The sequence below is a fragment of the Rhododendron vialii genome, chromosome 7a, assembly GCF_030253575.1.
Source record: "Rhododendron vialii isolate Sample 1 chromosome 7a, ASM3025357v1".
Lineage (NCBI taxonomy): Eukaryota > Viridiplantae > Streptophyta > Magnoliopsida > Ericales > Ericaceae > Rhododendron > Rhododendron vialii.
Genome location: NC_080563.1, coordinates 2,371,566 through 2,393,530, shown reverse-complemented (window position 1 = coordinate 2,393,530; position 21,965 = coordinate 2,371,566). Strand labels below are relative to the sequence as shown.

General features: G+C 37.3%; 2 protein-coding genes across 4 annotated transcripts in view; one reads left to right on the top strand and one right to left on the bottom strand.

Moving 5' to 3' along the window:
* Positions 1 to 853: 853 nt before the first annotated feature.
* LOC131334157 (histone deacetylase complex subunit SAP18) overlaps positions 854 to 21,965 on the bottom strand; it is a 40,371-nt gene continuing 19,259 nt past the window's right edge. The window contains exons 1-6 of one of the 3 annotated variants that reach the window (XM_058369047.1): positions 6,094 to 6,312; positions 4,713 to 4,745; positions 2,985 to 3,095; positions 2,353 to 2,448; positions 1,302 to 1,379; positions 854 to 1,219 (exon numbers count right to left, since the gene is read on the bottom strand). In XM_058369047.1, coding sequence (XP_058225030.1) covers positions 1,187 to 1,219; positions 1,302 to 1,379; positions 2,353 to 2,448; positions 2,985 to 3,095; positions 4,713 to 4,745; positions 6,094 to 6,222 — 480 coding nt within the window. In that variant the 5' untranslated portion in view covers positions 6,223 to 6,312 and the 3' untranslated portion in view covers positions 854 to 1,186. Of the gene's footprint in view, positions 1,380 to 2,352; positions 2,449 to 2,984; positions 3,096 to 4,712; positions 4,746 to 6,093; positions 6,316 to 21,965 lie in introns of those variants that run through there. The other 2 variants (XM_058369045.1, XM_058369044.1) reach the window with 2 other exon arrangements.
* Positions 13,805 to 21,587, top strand: LOC131334154 (agamous-like MADS-box protein MADS3). Its single transcript, XM_058369041.1, has 8 exons — positions 13,805 to 14,389; positions 17,386 to 17,461; positions 17,558 to 17,619; positions 18,145 to 18,244; positions 18,866 to 18,907; positions 19,461 to 19,523; positions 19,911 to 20,056; positions 21,168 to 21,587. The coding sequence occupies exons 1-8, from the start codon at positions 14,208 to 14,210 to the stop codon at positions 21,247 to 21,249; spliced, it is 753 nt and encodes a 250-aa protein (XP_058225024.1). The 5' UTR covers positions 13,805 to 14,207; the 3' UTR covers positions 21,250 to 21,587.

Below are 21,965 nucleotides of genomic sequence, written 5' to 3'. Positions count from 1 at the left end.
AACACAGTGGACGCCCTTAGATGAAGTTTTGGAGTGCAATTTTGTTCAAAAGAGGGTGAACATTACCCTCATTTTTTGTGGTTGAAATGATGTGGATCCACTACAAAGTGATACCATGCTTAACATGCAATATACTTTTTGATAAACATGACATCACTTTAGTAATAGAATCCACACCATTTTAACCAATAAAAAAGAGGGTAATATTCACATTCTTAAATGGAGAGTGAACAAAACTCAACTCGGCAGTTTTGTGTACTTAATTGTCCCAAGATTTTTTTATAGAGTAGCCCGTACCGAATCAACTTATGCACATTCACTAATCCTAAATATTTGAGGTTATCGACTGCATAAAGTACTTTTTCTTCTAACAACATCCTCCCTTTCAGCCATATTATCGTTGTCAAAATTATTGTACCAAATGTATTTGATTACTTAATCAACAATTATCGACCTGTTGTAACCTCGAACTTTTTCAGTTTTTCTTTTAAAAAAAAACCTTTTGCAACTTCCAATCTACAACCACGCCCATCGCCAGTGCCACAACTACAACTTGACCCAGGAGCAATGCCCTTAATCCCTAGCTTAGTGCTTAGTACTCAATGAACTTGAGGTTCAAACCTCCGCATTACTTGCCCTCCTGGTCATACCAAATACTCATAGGAGTATGATGTTCTCACATGTACTAACGAAAAGAAAGGAAGAACCAAACTACCACAGTTGTTGCCCCACCTCCATTCTACCATTAACGTCCCGAAAACCCAAACCAGAATAGCCTACACTGGGTGGTTGTCACATCCATCTCAGTTGCACACCCATTGTTCGTTAAGAAACCACAGGCACAAGAAACAAGTTTCAGAAATTGACATGCCGGAAAATTATCCTGGCAAATGCTCAAAACCAATAGTCTTGAAAAATCATCCCCCCTGATAACAGTAAGATATTTTCTCGGCCCAGAGGCCTAACACAAGCTTAAGTGGCCCATACACAATATACCCTGGTTCCACATAGTAACATAGATTATGCCAGAAAGATTCACCTTTATCCCAACAATGATCAAATAACAAAACCCGCCTGAGAATCAAGGTAGCGCAAATAGATGATCCAGATAATCCTTCCGCAAGTCTAACTAATCACGAGCAACCAGAACATGAATACCGCATACTAAACACAGCAGACAGCTCCTCTACAGAATAGCTACATCCAAGTAATCTCCAATCTGCAAATATGTTGGAAGCAAAATTACTAGCAAAGTTCAAGAGGTCCAGACAAAAGCATGCAGCAAGAGGATGTTTTCGTACCTGGAAGCTAAGTTCAGCCAATGCCTTGCCACCACTGTCGGGCCGTCTCGCATTTGGAATAGAAGTGGTTCTCCCCACCTTCAGGACACATTAGAAAGTATAACACAATTAGGCCTTCGGCCTTCCAAATGTTTTGTGCATTTACAGTCGAGCATGAACCATAAATGTGAGTTTAGGGCTGTAAACGAGCCGAGCCAAGTTGTGCCGTGTCCAAGCTTGTTTATCAAAAATTTTGACGAGCTCGAACATAGTGAAAACTTAATGAGCCGAGCACAAGCCGAGGCAGTCAATCACAAACATATATGTATACTCACATAGCATAGTAGGGGAAATTTTGATTATGCATGTGCATGTAACAAGAAAAAGCCTCTATTTCGAATAGTGATACAATATACTATAGTTTTTGAGTAATGCAAAGCAATATGTTACTTTTGAATAAATAAGAAGTAAAGTAATCTCCTTCTGTTAAAAGAAAACGAACCTTATGGAGCCAATTGTGCTAATGTTCAGACTTGTTTATTAATTTTTCCACGGGCTCAAGCCAAGCCGAGCCGAGCATGTTAATGTTCAAGCTTGTTTATTATATTTTCGCGAGCTCGAGCTAGAGCTCAATAAAAACTTAATGACCCAAGCTTGAACGAGCCCAAAACGAGACGAACACCAGGCTGTTCACGAACAGCTTGGTTCATTTACAACCCTAAAATGAGGCACTTTAGTCTTTTGGAAAGAACGCAGAAAAAGTTAAAAAAATGACAAATTTCAAAAATATTCACAAAAGCAAAATGATGCCTTAAAAAAAAAACTCCAAAGAAGTTGTCAACTGGGGCCTAAATTGGTCATTCTAGAGATTTTCGCACGGATCTTGTTAGGATTAATGGAACTACTTAGGCAACCCTTAATGAACACGCAAACGCAACAGAAGTTAGTGCTATATTCTGCCTCTGACAAGTATGAGTTGTCTTGCGTTTACATATTGATGCTAGCACCCGCACAAAATTCTGTGTGTGCGTGTGTGTGCGTGTGTGTGTGTGAGAGAGAGAGAGAGAGAGACCTCTTTCACCACAAAGCGCCCATGTTTATCTGGATAAACGAAGGCAAAAGATAACATCGCATCTCTTCGCCTTGCTTCTGGAGCTACCTCTTTAACCTGTAAAAGATGTTTAATCAACACGATGACTAGAGAGAAGGGACTATAAATTACATGATCATGTATACATAGTACGACTAAATGGTTTTAAAAAATTTCAATGCAGCATAAAAGGGCACGTCATAATAGGCTTTTGTTAAGCAGATTTAATAGTTTCTTTTGGATATACAATGTCAACCAGTTCTGAAGAAGCAATTCGTTACCCTGTTTGACAGGAAACAACAGAGTTGGCCACTCTGTTTACAAACTTTGAATCCCACGGTCAGAATCAGAAAAATCACAATGCCCATGTCAGGTGAAACATGAAGTAATTTAACAGTCCAACTCAATATAGAATGTCTGTCAGTATAGATAGGCATTCTATACTGAGTTAATTCATTTCAAACAGGGAAATTTATACATGAAAGCACACCAAGTATTGGTGTTAGATTGTTTGTGTCATGACAAGTTGAAATCTTCTCCAGTTGGTTATTCATGTGCGCACACAATTCAAACAGCAAGGAGGAGGAGGACCGCAGAACATTGTTTCAACATACCAGATCAGTTAACTCACGGAGTGTAGCATCCTTCCACGTATAAATTTGGACCTCATCTTTTGGCTCCTTGCCTCTCACTGCAAAGTCTTCATCAGTATGATGACCTCCAATCTGTTAAAATCCAAAGGAAAAGGACTCAAAACTCTCTTCGTAACTCGGTTTTTGCATTTCACACACACACGAGAGAGAGAGAGAGAGAGAGAGAGAGAGAGAGAGAGAGAGAGAGAGAGAGAGAGAGAGAGAGAACCACATATGGCGATGTAAGAATGAAAACAAGGCGGATGTTGTGTGGGTAAGAGAGAGAGAGAGAAATAAGACTAATATACACAGAAAAGGACAGCGTTCGATAACACCACTAGAATGAGCACTATGTTTTTCTCCCAATAACACATAGCACGAATCCAACTACTCTAAAGCACCACTCCAAAAGGCTGTTGAATGCCCTAAGAACATTACACAAAACAAGGCAAAGCTAAAATGAATGACCATAGATGAAGTATTATTAACTTCAATTTAAAGAAGGTGTCAAAAGAAGAATGATTTTTCTTATTTGTTTGTTTCACAACTATACAAAACTTTTTCATTCAGTAGAACATTTTCAAAGAGGTTTGAAGAGGATGTGAGCAAAAACAATGACTAGCGTAGAGACAGAAGCAAGATAGTTTTCTTTCTAAAAAAGGCAAAGTTTGAACTATATGATATTCAAAAAGTTGAAGTAGATGACAAGACCATGATTGTCATTGACCGGAAGCTACCGCAAAATGGCCATATTAAGCAAAGCCCCAATCTATGCATCCTTTGTAGTTAAACAGTGAGGGCAAATGTCTATATAGTCTTACATATGCCTCAAACATCTTATTCTATTCTATTGCTAGGTGTAATGATTATTCCTACCGTTCCGCTAACAAGCAAAAAGAAAATGGACATTTCTGCGTCTTTTGATCTTTAAGATCCCAAAAACTAGAACTTAAATGGAGAGAGCCCTTGACAATCTTCTTCACATAGCTAAGAAAATTAGTATTTAGTGCTGTAATAAAGACTGAGAACCTACAGAGTATCATCTATGGAGAGGACCTATCATAGATATGCTGCACTAATGACTTGGCCATAATCAAAAGTATAGACTTGATATCTAGTTTGATTACAAACTGCACTTCTATACTTAATTTAATGCGGAGACGGATGCTGGTCAGTAGCCAGTCTAAGCTCCGACAACAGCTACTAGTACTCTCACTGTAGAGAAAGCAAAGAATGCTAGCAAAGCCAAAGAAGACGAGAAACAGACTAAAACTCAGCAGCTAAGGGGAAGCTAGATTCAACTCTACTACAACATATGGCACATGATACTATCTTAGCAGTTGTAGACAGAACTACTCAGGTAAACTTTTTGATGGGAAAGAGAAAGGTAAGTTGACATCTAATGAGACTCATGCTTCACCACCTCCATGCCTTTCCTATTAATAAGGCATAAACCAATGAATACAACACCATAATGCTCTCAGCAACTGGTTATAGCAAAAAAAAAAAAAATTTAAATTACATATATCCTCAAAACCAGAAGCGATGTTTATTCTGTCTGGTCTACTACCTTCATGCAATATATAGGGCAAGATTCAGGTTCCCAACAGTTATATGCTCAACACACAACATAGGGATAGAATGATAGAACATGATGATGCACAAGCAACATAGTGTAAGTACAAGCAAGAGGAATAAGGGTGAACATACCTTCGTGAAAACTCGAAGCAACAAGGGACAAGTCTGCATATGAATGGAATAAGATGTCAACATGAATAGACAATGAATCAGCAAAACTGAAATCTCAATTAATGGCTTAAAGCACAAAAAAGACGAAAAATAAAAAAAAAGTGTAAAGGTCCCATGCCACGATTAACATGAAACAAGAAGCCAAATATCTCATTTAAGATTTTGGGCATGTATTGCACGCACGCGCTGTCACTGGAAAAGGAATGAAAATGTGGTGTCAGAAAAAACACAATACTTCCTCATAGATTCTAACTTCTAACACTAGATGAGAGCTGTTTTCCCCTTCTAAAATTGTAAGTATCACACGGTTCACGAGTTTGTCTTGGCCAATTTGTTAACCAGTCTGAATTAGTATAAGTCTCCATATATAACCCTTTTTTTCCCCATACACAAGGACAAATTCCTTCTATCCCTTATCTCTGTCTAGCTTCGGAATCGTAAATCTCCTAACCTATTCAAGATCACAGAACAAATTCGCAATGCATTATGTTTCCTTCTTTTAAAAATGCATATGAAATTGAGAACCCTATCTAACAAGAAAGTAAGCACTAGACGATAAACTGAATCCTCAATAGAATGTTATCTTTCCTTCATAACTACACCAACAAAGCTAGCATCTTTTCAATTTTCAAGTCCTTCTGTTTGTTTTTGAACTTCAAAAAGAGTAAAGAAATCAACACACACACGATATGCGAATAGAAAACAGTAAAGAAATCAACACACAGGATATACGCGGTTCCCCAATACCGGGTACGTCCACGGGAGCGAGAGCGGCTGTCATTTTCTTATTCAATCAACTGAAACAGGGTTTACAACATAGAGTATTTACACCTACTCTATTCTAACCCTAATCCGGTATTTGGCCTGAATCCCAAAAATACTCCTGTACCGTTGCGCTTAGCTCCACTTGTTCCGCTCCACTCCGGCATCTGGTCTCTTTCTAGAACTTTTTAGTATCTCTTCATATTAACATATGAGCCACAAGTTCTAACATAAGATGACTCCCCTCTCCCCTTTCTCATCCCAAGATAGGTTTTCCATTAAAAAAAAAAAAGGAAACCAAATCCATACCTAAATTCTGATTTCAAAGCTAAACAGAGTGAACTAGAGCCATTAAATCTGAAAAAAGCGTTAAAAAACTTTAACATCAAGACTTCAGTTAAAAATTGAACTACACACCGTGAACAGAAACCCTAGAAAACAGCAACGAATAGAGTTCAAAACCGTATATAACTCACAGAAGCAGACAAGTAAGTAGATAACAATCTATAAACAAGTACATACATATTTATATTTGCGTATGCATACGCAGGAGAGAGAGAGAGAGAGAGAGAGAGATAACCTTCTCGCGATCAACGGGTTCGAAGCGAGGGCCGGGCTTAGCCATTTGAGGAGGGGGCCCAGGGAGCCCGCCCCTGGGCGGAGGAGGTGGTCTCCCTTGTCTTCTTTGCCCTTCCCCGACTGCTGTCATCTCTCTCTCTCTCTCTCTCTCGCTCTCTAGATTTCTCTCCCGCAGCCACAAGAATCAGAGACACTCACAGTAGCTGAATCTAAAGCAGTGGTTAGGTACTTTGGGTGCACACTGCACAGTGCTCAAGCCCAATTGCACCCCCGAGCCAAGCCCATGAATCGAGGTTTTTAAAAAGAATCTGGCCCAATTTGTATTGGACTAGATTAGCTAGTCCAGTCCATGCGGAGATTAAGGGGCTTTTTCCTTAGTCAATTTTTTGGGAAAATGACGATCCAGAACGTGTTTTGATAATTAATACTCGCAAAAGACATATTACGAATATTTGTTAATACTGAAAATATCTTTGACATGTATTAATTATCAAAAAATGCGCAAAAAATTGAGGGAAACCACACCGCCCAAACAACGTTCCCAGCCTGCAGCCGAAAACGCCTGGCCGTTAAGCCTGAGATCGGACTCAGCCAAGGAAGAATCCGACGGAGAAGACGGCGAAACAGTCACGAACATCGTCGGAAAAGAGGCACAAACCGACAAAACAAGGATGCGGGGAGAGACGTAGAAGGAAGGGGTAGGGGGAAAGAGAGGTAATGGTGGCCCGGGGGAAAGAGAGATAAAAGAGAGGAGAGATACTTTTGGATGTTGTTACCTGGCTAGTAATTTATATTTTTTTGTTGGATTATTCCTTCTAAAACCTCTTAACTCGATCTTCTCACACCTCCCCCTCTCTCTCCTGCACACGCACACTACATAAACTTTTCGTAACATAACCTCGTAATCGTTTGAATTAAGCTTGGGAAAAAAAAAATCTTGAGTTGAATTTGGATGCGGTACTTTGTGCCCCCATCTTCATTTCAACTTCACCAACCATGGATAACATTCCAGGAAACTTAAAGCACCGTGATGGCATGATGGTCCCCAACCCCATATGAACCACTCCTACACAGTACTACTGCGGTGAAAGCCAGGGCTCACCGCATGCCATGCAAACTGGTAGCTGCTTTTAAAAGCCCAACCTAGATTCTAGGCTGCAAATATGCAACAGATATACTCCCTCCGTCTCATAAAGTTGGACATTTTCAAGAATGCGTGTTATTTTTAAATTGCATATATCTTTCAACCCATAATATTTTAGGCGATTTTTTAAACTTTGTTTAATAGAACAAATTAAAATTTATCAAATAAGATCCATCTTGCTTATAAAAAATATTACGGATTAAAAGATATGATTAATTTTTTCAATTGAATAGTGAAAGTGCCAAATTTTATGGGACGGAGGGACAGGGCCAAGGTCCAAGAGGCCTGAGCCTTGGGCATCTAAAAAAATTTAAATTTTAGGGGCACTCCAATATTATTTGTAAATTAGTATATGTATTATTTGTTCGTTTTATAACACAAATGTCTTTGTTAGCTCAGTGGTAAGTTGATTTTAATCCATATGGAGTGTCCGAATTCGAGTCTTTTGGGCAGCTTTATTTTTGAAATATTTTTTTCCCAAAAATAATGTTATTGGAACTGCTAGGTTTTGAAACCAAGTCAAGTAGAATTCAAGCCGGTTACTTTGGCCACTAGTGACAAAGCCATTAACATGCATTATGAAGTCTAAAGTGGTAATACAAAGAAATATTTCTATCATTGTTGTTTACCTCTAAAAATACGTAGAGCACCACCCCATAATTTAGCCTTAGGCATCCAAATCCCTTGAACCGGCCCTACGGAGGGAGTAACATCAATGTCGATTGTTCTCCATCTCATTTTTTTCAAACCATCCGTCTGAATTTTCTCTCTCAAACTTTGTATGGATGGTTTTAATTTTTTTTTTCTCATTGAAATGATTTATGCTGTATTTAGATGAGTTTTTGAAAAAAATTAGAAAATTTTTGTAGGGTTGTGAGTGGAGAGAGAAATGATGGAAAGTAAAGGTAATGATTGAAAAAGATAGAGAGAAATAAAAATAATGATTGGAGATAGAGGTGAGTAATGATTGAAATTATGAATAATCAGTGTTTTTTAAGTTAATTTTTTTAAAAAAAAAAAGCAATCCAAACAAAGCATTACTCATCTTCGTTGTACGGTCTCAATGTCTTTCCCGTCAACTAGTAGGTTCGGCGGGGCTATGATCACAAGTCTTGTACTAATGATGAAGAAGTCGTTCATTTTGGTCAGTTTATATAGTATTTTCAATAATTAGTTTAATGCAGTAATCACGCAGATTCCTATGATTACTAAAATAATAATCACGTGATTTCAATTTTCAACATTTTTGTATTACATACGAGATAACAGAGGAATTTATTATTTAGAGTAAACCTTCTCTTTTTTTCCTAAATAATAAGACTCCGATGAATCACTTGCCGACATTTATGAGAACATATTCATATCTTATCATAGATGATCTGCACTAAAAAAATTAGTGGAAGACGATTAGACCGATGCCCCCTCACGGGCGGACCCAGGGACCCTGCCAAGCGTCTGTCGAGCGCATTTGGACCATCCATCTCGATAATTAATGGTCCGAATCGAAAACAAATTCTTCTCCTAAAAGAGTTCGTTTTTTTAATTCGGACCATTAAAAATACTTTTAGACAGTCTAGATGCGCTCGGCAAGGTGATCGGCGGCATCTTGCTTGGCAACATCTTGCAATCATGGGCGATTTCGCCTATTAGAGAAGCTAACTCACAACCCTGACCCTAAAACCAAGAAGCTTAACTGATCACAATAGTGTAACAAGGAATAAATACTGCAACAATTATTCCAAGGAGTTTAAAAGATTTGAGAAAAAAAGAAGACAGAATGATCATTCCAACACAGTCCTGTTCTGACTGGGGTACTCCAATATGGTCCCATTACCATTATAGCCTCACACCATTGAATGTTTGAAAGCTCAGCTGATAAAGAAGGCTTGGCCGAAAATGGAAAAAGTCCAACCAAAACCCCTTTCACCACCATCAAGACCACCCCCACCAAAAGGGAAACCCTAACCACTACCACAGCCCCTATAATTTCTATAGGCCAACTGTACCGGATGTGATTCCTCCATAGCTTTTGTGGTACAAGAAATAGGTGCCTGGTGTCCATATGGGGCAATTTGATCATGTGCCATACTTAAATGCCTCACTGTTCTTTTTTTGTTGACCTTTTACTATTCCAAAATTTTCAATTCTTATCCTATTTGTGACTCTTTGTGGTAAAATTCTTGGAAGTAGGGTGGGAAGTGCTTGTTTGTGGGGCTTTAATCACGAAATTGAAAAAAAAGTGGGTATACATAGTCATCCCAATTCTGTTAAAGCACCATCAGAGTTTGAGAGAACAAATGGCATGGGGGTTGTACTGCAAATACTCTATCTTAGTATTTGCTAGCAGCCCAAAAAGTTAAAAAGACTACAATGGCCCTGGATATATAAGACTTGATGAGATTGGACTTTACATGGAGTACTTGATTGGAATTTCATGAAATGGGGCAAACTTTCTTTATGCACATAGCAACTCCATGGTTCAAGAGCCCGAGGGTCAGTCTGGTTGGTTGATGCGTATGTTCTCATCACAATTGATCAGGATTAATTTGATTTTTGGAGTCAGGCCAAGAGGAAAAAATGTACAGTGAATTTTCTAGTTTCGGCATGGATGACCTTCCTTTGACTGAATCGGGGAGGAAATTAGTTGAAGGGTGTGTAAACTGGCCCAAAAAATCCTTGACCTTCGAACAAACCAAAAAAAAAACCACGGAACAAGAGATGATCAAGGGACTGATTTTGATTTGTCACCAAACATGTTTTGGTAATAAAAAAAAAAAACAGGGGTGTATATAGCAGGCATCATGCATGGATTTTAATTTCAAGGGGAAAAGTAACTAGCTTGGATTTAAAGAAGAAAAAAGATTGATCGGTACTCAACACTTTTTTTTTTAAACTATGATACTCTATGAGATATACCCATTTTAGCTATATAAGAAAAGAATGTCTTGCACTTAATAATTTATGGGAAAATGACGGCCAATGACGTGTTTTGATAATTAATACCCATCAAGAACATTTTCAGCATTAACAAATATTTTTAGCATATTCTTGACGGGTATTAATTATCAAAATACGTTATTGACCGTCATTTTCCCTTAATTTATCTGCAAAAACAAGGAAGGCGTCTGAAAGTAGATCAAGATATATGTTCCTCTGGAGTGTCCTTGTTTTTTGAAGCTTCTTTATCATTTTGTAAGGCCGGCTCTGACATTTAGGGGGCCTAAGGTGAATTTCAAACAAAGGGTCCTAATTTTTCCTATTGGCTTACATGCTCGGAATTGAAAAATTTTTAAGCTCAAATATTGGATACTAAAAATAATTTGGGTCCCTAATTTGTAATTTCTAAGGGGCTAAGGCGGGGCCGCCTCTTGAGCCTTAAATTAATTTGGTGGCCGCCTCATTTTGTTGAAGCACCTTTACCTCACCACCTATTATATCCAACGGTACCTTCACAAGCTTTTCTCTTTCTTGGATCTGATCGCTCCCCCACATGTGATTCATTCTTGACAAGTGGCCGGTGATGCCCACGCTGTCACGTGGTGTCACGGGTCTCTCTTTAATCACACATTTCTGTAGAGCTTAAGACTAAGTGTAAGAATCCTACAACAGCGTGTGGTGGCCAGAAAGAGGCTTGGGCCCCAAGGACACTGAATAATCTCTCATGGTGTAGGGCCTCACATCCTCTTAAACCTTTGGGTTTTTTCATTATTGTTGGGGTAATATTCTTTCCCTTATTTTTGGGGAAGTTTCAGCATTGTACTAAAAGAGTTGGCATGCATGTGCTAGTCTGCCACCATACACATCACATTGTGTCAAGCTCTGTAGTATAAGGAGCACTCCTATCTATCACTTGTGCATTTTAGAAAGTCAATTGTTTTACCTTTTTGGTAAACTGATGCAACACTTAATTTGATTCTCCCATTTGCTATGCTAATTCGCACCAAATCTGATTTGCATGGCTCAAATGTGAGAGTTACAAGCTACTGTACTATATAGCCTAAACTGAAACAAGCTAGCCAGGGCTTTGAAAATCTTGACATTAATTAATTACTACATACTATTTGACAAAAGAATTACTCCTAAAGTTGTCAATAACAGTTTTTACGAAGCAATCAATATGGCTGCTTTTTCACATGCACCATGGTGAGTAATTAAGAATTACGTGATTAATGTTCATGCCAGTATAGTTAACATATTATCACGTCCACAAACACAAATTGAGATAAGCACGTACGATCTCCGTTCTTCGTTTTGGAAACCAAAGGGCGATCATGGTGGTGGGGTGGTACTGGTAGGTAGCGGTGGTGAATTGTGGATGTGCAAATAGGCCGGAGGGAGCGAGGCCTCCGTTGGTTCATGGCGGCTGGCTGATCAGCTGATAGATGGAAAAACATAAAAAAAGGTTGCTAGGGACCTAGTGAACTCAAATTAAACTAAAGATGCTATATGAGTTAGGATTATAATTCAAACACAAATTGATAACCAACATCTCCATTCTCCATTTCGGAAACCAAGGGGCAGTCATGGTGGTGGCCGGTGGGAGGTAGGTAGTGGTGGTGAATTGTGGATGTGCAAATAGGCCGGAGAGTGAGAGGCGGAGGCCTCCGGTGGTTCATGGTGGCCGGTTCAGCTGAGAGATGGAAAAAAAGAAAGAAGGTTATGAACAAATTAAACTAAAGATGCTAAGTCAAATCACATAGAAAGTGTACTAAAGTTTACTACCCATTGGCAAGGTTGGTTTGTTTCAGCTTCAAGTACTACAATGGAGCTAGGTGATTGTTGACAGTTAAACCTTAATTAAAAAGAAAAAAAAATAATGGGGTCCAAGTGGGGTACCTGATCCCCTTGTGACATATGAAATGATAGAAAAGAAAGATCATGGTCACCTGAATTTACTCTCTGGTTATTTCTAGGGGCAGTCCCTTGCATGTTTTCTAATTACGGTATATCTTTTTTTTTTTTTTTGGCTCGGCAAACGGAATTCTAATTCCAGTTTAATTTGGCCCCAAAGAATATGATTTTATCCCATTTATGGCCTCCCGGCCCGGGTGCAGAGGATTTGAACACAAGACGTTCAATTAATTTAATCCCATTCAGTCGAACACAAGACCTTCAACTAAACATAGAATGGGCCCACAGAATGCAAACTGGATGGTAACGGGAGAGAGGCGAATATGAGAGGAGCCGGTTCCAAAGCAAAGTTAGGGGTCGTGTTTATAGGAAATGCCACGTTTGGTCCAAATGCAGATTAGTTCGGTAGAAGAACACAGTAATCCTGGTTCTATTTTTGATCAAAATATATTGAGGGTCCCAAGTGCCTATGTCTCATCTGATCCGATGAAACCAAAAAAAAGAGGTTAGAGATTTTTGGCCTCCATGTTGTTATTACTTATTCGAATTTGGATAAAGCTGTGCAAGTCATTAAAAACTTCATGCAGTTCTGTGATTCCTGTACAAATTATTGTTGTGAATTCGACCAAACACACAAACAAGATGGAGCGGGTGCCTGGTGAGGTACCACGTGGCCGTGCGCACATAGTGTCCGAGCAGCCTATTCGGACCGTCCAAAAGCGTGTTGGACGATCCAGATTAAAACACGAAGAATAAAATAAGCAAGAGCACAAAGAAACGATGCAAAGATATTTACATGACTTTTCAATTGTGTAATTCGATCAGTACATTCACATCTCTCACATTAGTTGTGTCGAATGGAGAAAGAGGACAGATTACATTAGCTCCTTTTTATTATCGATCGTCGAAGTCATGTCAAACTAATTAAGAATATTGAATCAGACTTCATTCCCACTTGTAAACAAAAAGTATTGATACTGTACTGTAAAATTACAAAAGTCAGATCAAAAGTTTATTATTATTTATGTTGAAAAATATTGCGGGAAATGAATATTGCTGGAAAATAAACTCGTCTTTTAGTAATAATAAGTGTATGTTTTTGTCCTTTCATATTTGAGTACTTCCTTTGGTGTTAAAAAACATTAATTTATAGAAATATGGTATTTTTTGAGAGTTTGAAAATGTACGAATTTTCGTAAAAAAATATTTAAACCGGAACGGAGGAGTATAAAGCAACTTGGACGTCAAGAATGATGAAGGCGCGTGGGTTAAAAAGAGAGAACTCTGTAGTACAGTATAGTCTGTACACTGAGTTAGGGGGTGTTCGGACAAATAAGCCAAAATGGCTTATTTTTTGTCCTTATTCAAATTTTTTTCGTATCACTTGGCTTATTGTCATTTTTTTGGAGATTATTGCATCCTCACGACAAGAGGAATCTAAAAAGTAAAAAAAATTGACCGAAATTCAATTTTTTTTGAATAAAAACGAAAGTAAATCAATAAGCCAATTTTTTCGTTTTTATTCAAAAAAAATTGAATTTCGGTCAAAAAATTTTACTTTTTAGATTCCTCTTATCGTGAGGATGCAATAATCTCCAAAAAAATGACAATAAGCCAAGTGATACGAAAAAAATTTGAATAAGAACAAAAAATAAGCTACTGTGACTTATTTGTCCGAACGGGCCCTATTGAGAGAGAGAGAGAGAGAGAGAGAGAGAGAGTTAGGGCATTCCTGAAACAAAGTATCAAAGCAGAATAAAGTAAGAAAAACAATTTCCTGTATTTCTATTTTGTTGCAAGTGAAGATCCAAGTTGAGTTTTTTCCTCTCTGTCTTTCACTTACATGGAGAAGGAATTTCCTGTACCCTCTATATCCTCCACCAATCCATTCTCATGTATAGATACACACTTCTAGTGAGAGAGAGAGAGAGAGAGAGAGAGAGAGAGAGAGAGAGAGAGAGAGAGATAAAACACATAAAAGAGAGGACAAATTGAATTTGAGACGAGACATAAATACACACACACATACATTTGGTGCTTCCTTACTGCTCGTCTCATACATATAGAGTCATAGAGAGAGAGAAAGGGATACTTTTTTGTTAGAGAGAGAGAGAGAGAGAATGGGGAGAGGGAGAGTGGAGCTGAAGAGGATAGAGAACAAGATCAATCGACAGGTGACCTTCTCGAAGAGGAGAAATGGTTTGCTGAAAAAAGCCTACGAACTTTCCATGCTCTGCGATGCCGAGGTGGCTCTCATCATCTTCTCCAGCCGCGGCAAGCTCTACGAATTCGGCAGCGCCGGGTATTTCACGAGTCTTTGTAATCTCCAAAATGCATAATCCACGAAAATATTGCAAATATTGTGGTGTGTTTGTTTCGTTCTGGAGGTATGGATCTCCTTTTGGTCTCCTGAAATTTGATTTTTTTTATCAGCAAAAAATAAATTTAATGATTTTCGGATAACATTTTTTTTTTAAATTTATAAACATGTTGAATGAACCCAAACATCTCAACTATGTTTGTCTCGTGAAATTTGTTTAGCGTGCTCTCTCTCTCTCTCTCTCTCTCACACACACACACACACACACAGAGACCGTTCTGTTATGGTGAAACTGGTGTTACCTTGCAGTTACACCTCTCTCTCTCTCTCTCTCTCTCTCTCTCTCTCCATAATGTTTCTAGACTAGATTGATATGCTCTGTGTGTGGATTCTCCCAATGAAAGATCGACACGTTTCACTCTTCTGGAAAATATCACAACAAAAAAAAAAAACTGACGGGTTTGTTGTTCCCCAAAACTCCGCCCTCCTGTTGGACCTCTGTGCAAGATCTAGGGTTTCCCTTTTTATTCTCATCTCTCTCTCGATATGTGTGTGTGTGTGTGTAGCATCTGAAAATCTGAGATTGAAATTTTGTCTTCTTATCTTATACTCGTTCTTAGATCTGGTGGTTTTTTCACTGATTCAGCTCCTTTTTCTCTCTCTTCATCTCTGCTTCAATGATAACTTTTCCTCTTCTAATCTGCAATTTCTGCATACATCTTTATTTGCAATACCATTTCCGTATAACTTTTGGATGTTGGGATAAAAGATGGCACATGAAGTGCTAAAAACTAAAGAGAAGTGGGGTTATATAATACTCATACTGGGATTTTTTAAAGCTAAAAAACTGCAATGGGTTTGTTGCTGGTAATGTCTGATCTCTCTCTCTCTCTCTCTACGTTTTTGGTCAAGAAATCGAAGATTTGTTCTCCTTTGTTTGTGCAAAGATTTCTATTGTTTTTCCTTTTATCTTTTTGTTCTTTTCTGCCCAATTACAGTATCATTAGAAAACATGTCTGTGTTGATGAGATTTTTTGTGTAAATTTTGCTTGGTTTTATGTCAATATAATTTTTTCCTTATTTTCTGCAGAACAATTTCGTATCTGAGAAATTCAGACTTTAGTATTTCACCAGGAAAAACAACCGGATTTAGTTAAAGAATGCGCAAAAGGCTGTTTACGTGTTTGTCATTTTTTTTTTTTTGAATAGCAAAAAAAGATTTTATTAATCTTTGGAAACAGATTCCTTTTGTGATTTTTACTTCCAGTTAAATTCTGTTTTTTGTGGGATTTGTGTTTTTTCTCTCGACGAAGTTGTTTGGTTAGACAAAACAAAAACCTTGCTTTTCTTTCTCAATTTTTTTTAGATCTTCTTCTTCCTTATGATCTGAAAACAGTACCATCGAAAAAGAAAGAGTAGTACCATTTAATGGCTTGAGCTTCAACCTTTTACCTTGTGGTTTTTAGGATGTCCTCTAGATTCAAACAAAGCATGGAAACTTTTTTTTTTTTTTAAACAGCAAAAAATAATTTTATTAATCTTTGGATAGCTCAAGCTATCACAGCTGAACAAGATAATTTTGCTACAGTTTATTTTTATAATAGTTTATTTTGTTAATTTTCCTTCAAACTTTTTTTAATGCGTTTTTTTTTTTTTGCTAAAACAAAAGCATGGAAATATGGTTTCTTACTTTCTTGCAATATTTCTAGCCATGATAATAACGTCTAATAGCATCTTTACCCAAATTTAAAGATGCTATTAGAACTTCCAGCGCGTCCAATGGCCGGGGCCGATTTGGATGGTATTTTTGAATTTTTTTTTAAAGCAAAACTTGAGTAAAAAATGAAGTTAGCCATTGGCGTGAATGAGTAATCATCCTTAATTTTACATATTTGTGTACATTTTTTTTTTTGCTTGGCGCATTTCTATACATGTTGAAAAATTGTAACTATACACGGTGTAGCATGATAAACGAGTCATACACCAGGTTTTGGGTAAGTAATGGCATTTGGTAAGCGGTAACCGTGGATTCCTGGTAATGTACGGTAGGGGAGGTGGTCAAGTCTACCTTCTCCGTCCTTTTTAGAGTTCAGTATTTTATTTTGGGATATTCCTTTAATAAATGTCCATTTTGTAAATTAGTGAGTAAAAATTGGTAATACATTTTTTATTTTGCCCCTAAAAATATATTTCATTTTGAAAAATTAGTGAGTAAAAGTATAACGATGATGTCTCTGTAGAGGGTAAGTAGGAAAACTTATAACTTTTAGAATGTAATGATAATGTCTCCATAAAAAATTAAACTTACAAAGTGAGACTCTTAAAAAATGGACAGAGGGAGTATGAAAGGTTGGTCTGGTCTGGTCAAGTATGGTTAGTACAGGCAATTTCTCTTTCTTAGCCACACAAGGAGCTGCAACTGTGTCATGAGGCTACATTCAATTGCAACATGGATGAGGCAAGTATGATAGTAAAAGTTTTTCCTTGGAAATGCTAAAAAAAACTTAAGGTTTCTAAACTTGAAAAGTGTCCAGCGAACTATGAAGTGCCTATGTAGAAAGGCAAGAAATGTGCAATTGATTGTTTCACCCAACTAAAAATGTGATGGGTAAATTTCTTATTTCTTTCTTTTCTTTTCTTTTTTGCGCAACGGATTTGATATCCATTCTCTTACTACCTATCAAGTTTCTCAAATATTTGAGTAACGAGACTAAAGTACAAATACATCAACCTATGTTTATGGGGTTCGAGTGCTATTGTTGTTTTCCTTACCCAAAAGATCCGTCCTTTTCGATGTATTCTTTGTCGAGTTTCTAATAATAAATTTTGTTGCCGATTAAAAAAAAATCTGATAATATGAACCTGCCGGGAATTCTTGAATCTGATATTTTGGTTTGTAAACTGTTTAGTTATTTTATTTCCTGTACGGACTAATAGGCTTATGAAGGCTGCTATTTATAGATGTGTTCTATTTTCAGTATGACCAAAACCCTTGAGAAGTATCAACGTTGCTCCTTCAATCCTCAAGACAACACTGTGGAACATGAAACCCAGGTAATTGATTCTTTCGCTGTAGAAATCTCTTATTGAAACGAATTAATATACTCGGTATGATATTATATGGTTACGTCATGTTTCGAATCAATACAGAGCTGGTTCCAAGAGGTATCCAAGTTAAGGGTGAAGTACGAATCGCTTCAGCGCACTCAAAGGTTGTGAGCTTTCTAATTTTATCTAATTATATAGATCTTCCTCAGAGCCTTATTTTGCATTTCTGTGGCTAGGAAACTTTAGGGGTTATGTTTAGATTTCTGGCAAGAAATCAGAATCAGCTTTCCTAATGGGAAATTTTTATTTCATTCAACCTTTGGTTGGATTCTCCCTCCCCTTCTCCTCAAAATGTACCCTTATCAGGATTTCCGCAATAAACTTGTTGCTATTTAAAAAAAATAAAAATAACTTGCTAGAAGTGTGATAGATTGACAGGTTTTAAAACCATTTCTTTGAGAAAATATTAAAAAGGTATTTTCAAATAATTGAAGACCATTTCTTCTACAAAATTGAAGAGTTTCTCTTTTGTCTTTTCTCAAAATAACCAATGAAAAAGTTTTCCATCTCTCTAATCCTGAAACTGCATCGAAAAGATAACTATTTTTGGGTAAGAGGCCTAGCAAGATTAGAAATACTGTAACACTATGCTAGCAATTAACGGGTAACGTACTAATAATTGAATTAAGGCACTTGCTTGGAGAAGATCTAGGACCCCTGAGTGTAAGGGAGTTGCAGAATCTGGAGAAACAGCTGGAAGGAGCTCTTACCCAAACTAGGCAAAGAAAGGTACTTGAATCTTGTCTCAAATGCTAGCTCAGCTCACACTTCACCAAGAAATTCCGCATGATATTCATAGTTGTCCATCTATTCTAATATAAAAAGGGACCATTCTTTTGCTACGATAAAATTTGTCAAGCTGAGTGATCACAAAAGAGTTTCTAAACTTTATATAACCCTATCTTCATTTAGGTGTAGACGGCATGCACCTGTTGAGTCTATTTTAAAGTCGTACTGTTTGTGTATGAGTTCATGGCATTAATTAGTACATAAACTCATAACAAATTGCGGGCCTAGAAATTAACCAGATCATTGTTTTTTGGGCCAATTTTGATAATGATCTCATGTTTTGAATTTTTCCAGACAAAAAACCATGAATTTTCAATGTGAATGTAAGGTGTGCATATCGTTCGTACTTACCCAAATAAATGGTGTGCATTATGTCATTTGCCCCAAAGGTTAAATGAAACGAATGGCTTGCATGCCTCATCGATCTATTCTGCTATTTCTATTTCATGCTTCCTTCATCTTCTCTAAGAAATCGAAGTAGATACCGAATTACATATGTGCTTTTGACATCCATCTACAGCACATTGATCAAATTTCTCCTTTTTTCTGTTTAAAATGCAGACACAGATTATGATAGATCAAATGGAAGAGCTCAGGAGAAAGGTACTCGCGGGCTTATAGTGCTATTCTAACAAGTAACAACTGTACTCCAAATTGTAGAGACGCAATCCGAATTTTTTAAAATCTTAACTCTCAAATTGTAGACAATCCATCTAGTACCAAGTTCCTCTTATTTAACACTGATATTCTTTCGTATTATTTTGAGAACTAGAAGTACATCGAAGATGTTGAAGAAGGTTCTGTGCACAGATTCTCACAATTAAATCACCGTACAAAAGATTTACTGTTTTTTATAAAATAAAAATAAAAAAAGCTTGATTTCACCAATATCTATCACGAATTAAAAAAAAAAAAAACCACTTCAAAATGGAATTACCATACGTAGGATGTTTTTTCATCCGGGAATGATCCTTGTTTATTTTCTTCTTCAACTAAGGATGTGCTTTCCAAAAATCCGTTTTGATCATACGAGAAGTATATCTCGTTGCATAATTTGCTTACCTTCCTGTCTAATTTGCTCTATTAACAGTGATTTTGGGAGTAATTTTTTTGTCTTCTTTATGTGATTTTATGCTATGCATTGCTAATCTTGAAGGAGCGTCAGCTTGGAGACATGAACGAGCAGCTGAAGATGAAGGTTTCGCTAGAGTTGTCATCGGTAATATTTTTGTTTCTTGAAATTAAAATTTTGTCCTCTACTTATTTCAGTTGCATCTCATGTTAAGAAAAGTGATTTTCGCACTCCCTTTTTATCCACACCTCCTTTTTTGGTCTTTACCGATGTTCATTTAATTTGTACAGTTACCCTTCATAAGGGGAAAAGTGTGTCAAAAAAACAACACATGTAAGGGTAATCTTTTCATTTCACGTAAGAGGGGAGAGTGATAATCATTTTGTTATAACTCAAGCCTCTGGGATAGCTTTCGCACACCTCGACTATTGCCATATGTTGATTGTGGTGTAGATGATTATTGGCATATAGGTTGTTAATGATAGGATTGGGGCCAACCCTTATTGCTTTGTCTTTGTGAAATTTATGTTTCAGCTCCAGGCAGAAGGGCAAGGTCTTAGACCCCTTCCATTCCCGTGGAATTCTGCAAATGCATCAGCTGGAAACACCAGCTTTGCTCTTCACCCTTGTCAATCCAATCCCATGGACTGCGACAATAATGAACCAGTCTTGCAAATAGGGTACTCTCTCTCTCTCTCTCTCTCTCTCTCTCTCTCTCTCTCTCTCTCTCTCTCTCTCTCTCTCTCTCTCTCTCCACATACATTGTGGAAGCCCTTTTGTGGTGATATATATAGCGAGAGGATGGTCTCGAGACTCTAGACAACTAAATTTGGGGTATCTCTCTCTCTTTCTCTCTCTCTCTCTCTCTCTCTCTCTCCACATACATTGTGGAAGCCCTTTTGTGGTGATATATATAGCGAGAGGATGGTCTCGAGACTCTAGACAACTAAATTTGGGGTAGTTCCATTTTGCACCTTAAAGCTACTACCATTTAGTCTTCTACTTCCTCCGTGCCAAATTTAGTGTCACTTTTCACTAATTAGGAGGGCTCAAAATATTGTCTATATCATTTTATCTATAATATTTTTTACATACAATATAGATTTTGTTTGATAGATTTTAATTAATTCCATTATACAAAATTTTTAAACTCTTGAAAAATATTATAAGTTGAAAAATAAAAATAAAAATTGCAAATGGCATGACTACCAAAAAAGGACAATTATTTTGGGACGGAGGGAGTAATTGGGAAAAAGTTGCCACGTGGCCTTGAAGTTTTTCTGACGTTACGTATTGGGAGGTTATTGGTTATTGAGTGCTCTTGAAGCATTATTTCACACCATTTATGATACACCACACCATTTTTGTTCTCATGAAATACCAATAAAAAAACTCATTGGTTCCACGGTAATTTACTAATCTCACAATACACTTGGAGACATGGAGTACTACCACATGGCATTCCTTCAAGAGTAATATGATTTGCCCGCATTGTCCTTGGATTCGGTGCACATGATCATGTAGTTTCTTTGGGAATTCGATTACTAGATCGCGCCGACAAAAATAATCGCAGCTTTTGTTGTCACAATGCACAAATTTGAAGTTTAAGAGCGAAAGTGAGGCTTGGGCAAATTTTAAGGGTTTAAAGTATAGTCTACGTACCCTTTAGCTGCCTTTCTATCTAGTCATTGTGCTTATTTTATCTTTAATTAGTTTGTGAAGGTGTTTTTTGCTGCAAAATCCAAAAATGAAAAGCTAATTCTATTATTGTTGCATGCTTTTCGAAAACAGGTATCAGTATGTTCATGGTGAATCATCTGTTCCAAGGAGCATGGCTGGTGAGAGTAACATGGTCCAGGGTTGGGTGCTTTGAAGTCTATCTGAACTTTTTTAAATGTACACCTATATATATATATATATATATATATATATATGACTTCATAGAGTATGTTCTTGCTTGTTTGTGTAATAATAACCATATAAAAGAATGGTTTATGGTTTTATCTCTTTGCAATGTAGTATTTCACACATATCTACTAAATGCAATCTGTGAGCTAGTGTTCTCTTATCCACCCCATCATGGGGATGGATTACAAGTTTTTGCATTATCAGTAGAGTATATTTAGGCAAATGTAACTGTTAGATGGTCATATGTTACATCTATTATATATTACTACTCTATTATAAAGGGAGCACTTCTTTTGGTGTAAACGTCAGTTTTGAGGTTGGATTACATTCTTATTTCCTACACTCTCACTTTAACTACCTACTAAAGAATTAAGCTGCCAAAAAGAAGGAAAACAAAACTGCCCCCAATGGATTTGTCTCTACTCGGATCGGATCCGAATAGATTTGCTCAAGTCTGCAAAACAAAGAACCGGTTAGCACCGTCTGGTTGGATTCAACTGGAGAGAGGCAATGCAAGAGTACACATCTAAGATCTAGAAAAGGCATATCTCCTTAGGGTTTATAGAAAGACTGTATGTACTTACTCCCCAAGTATAAGTTTATGCTGGATACGAGGCCCGTGACGTTAGCAAGTGCGCGACGTGACGTCGTGAATGAACTCGGTGTTCATGTGGCCGAGCA

Coding starts and splice junctions, on each gene's coding strand:
- LOC131334154 (XM_058369041.1), top strand. CDS start 14,208: ATGGGGAGAGGGAGAGTGGAGCTGAAGAGGATAGAGAACAAGATCAAT. Junction 17,462..17,557: donor CTGTGGAACATGAAACCCAG/GTAATTGATTCT, acceptor GAATCAATACAG/AGCTGGTTCCAAGAGGTATC. Junction 18,245..18,865: donor CCCAAACTAGGCAAAGAAAG/GTACTTGAATCT, acceptor TTTAAAATGCAG/ACACAGATTATGATAGATCA.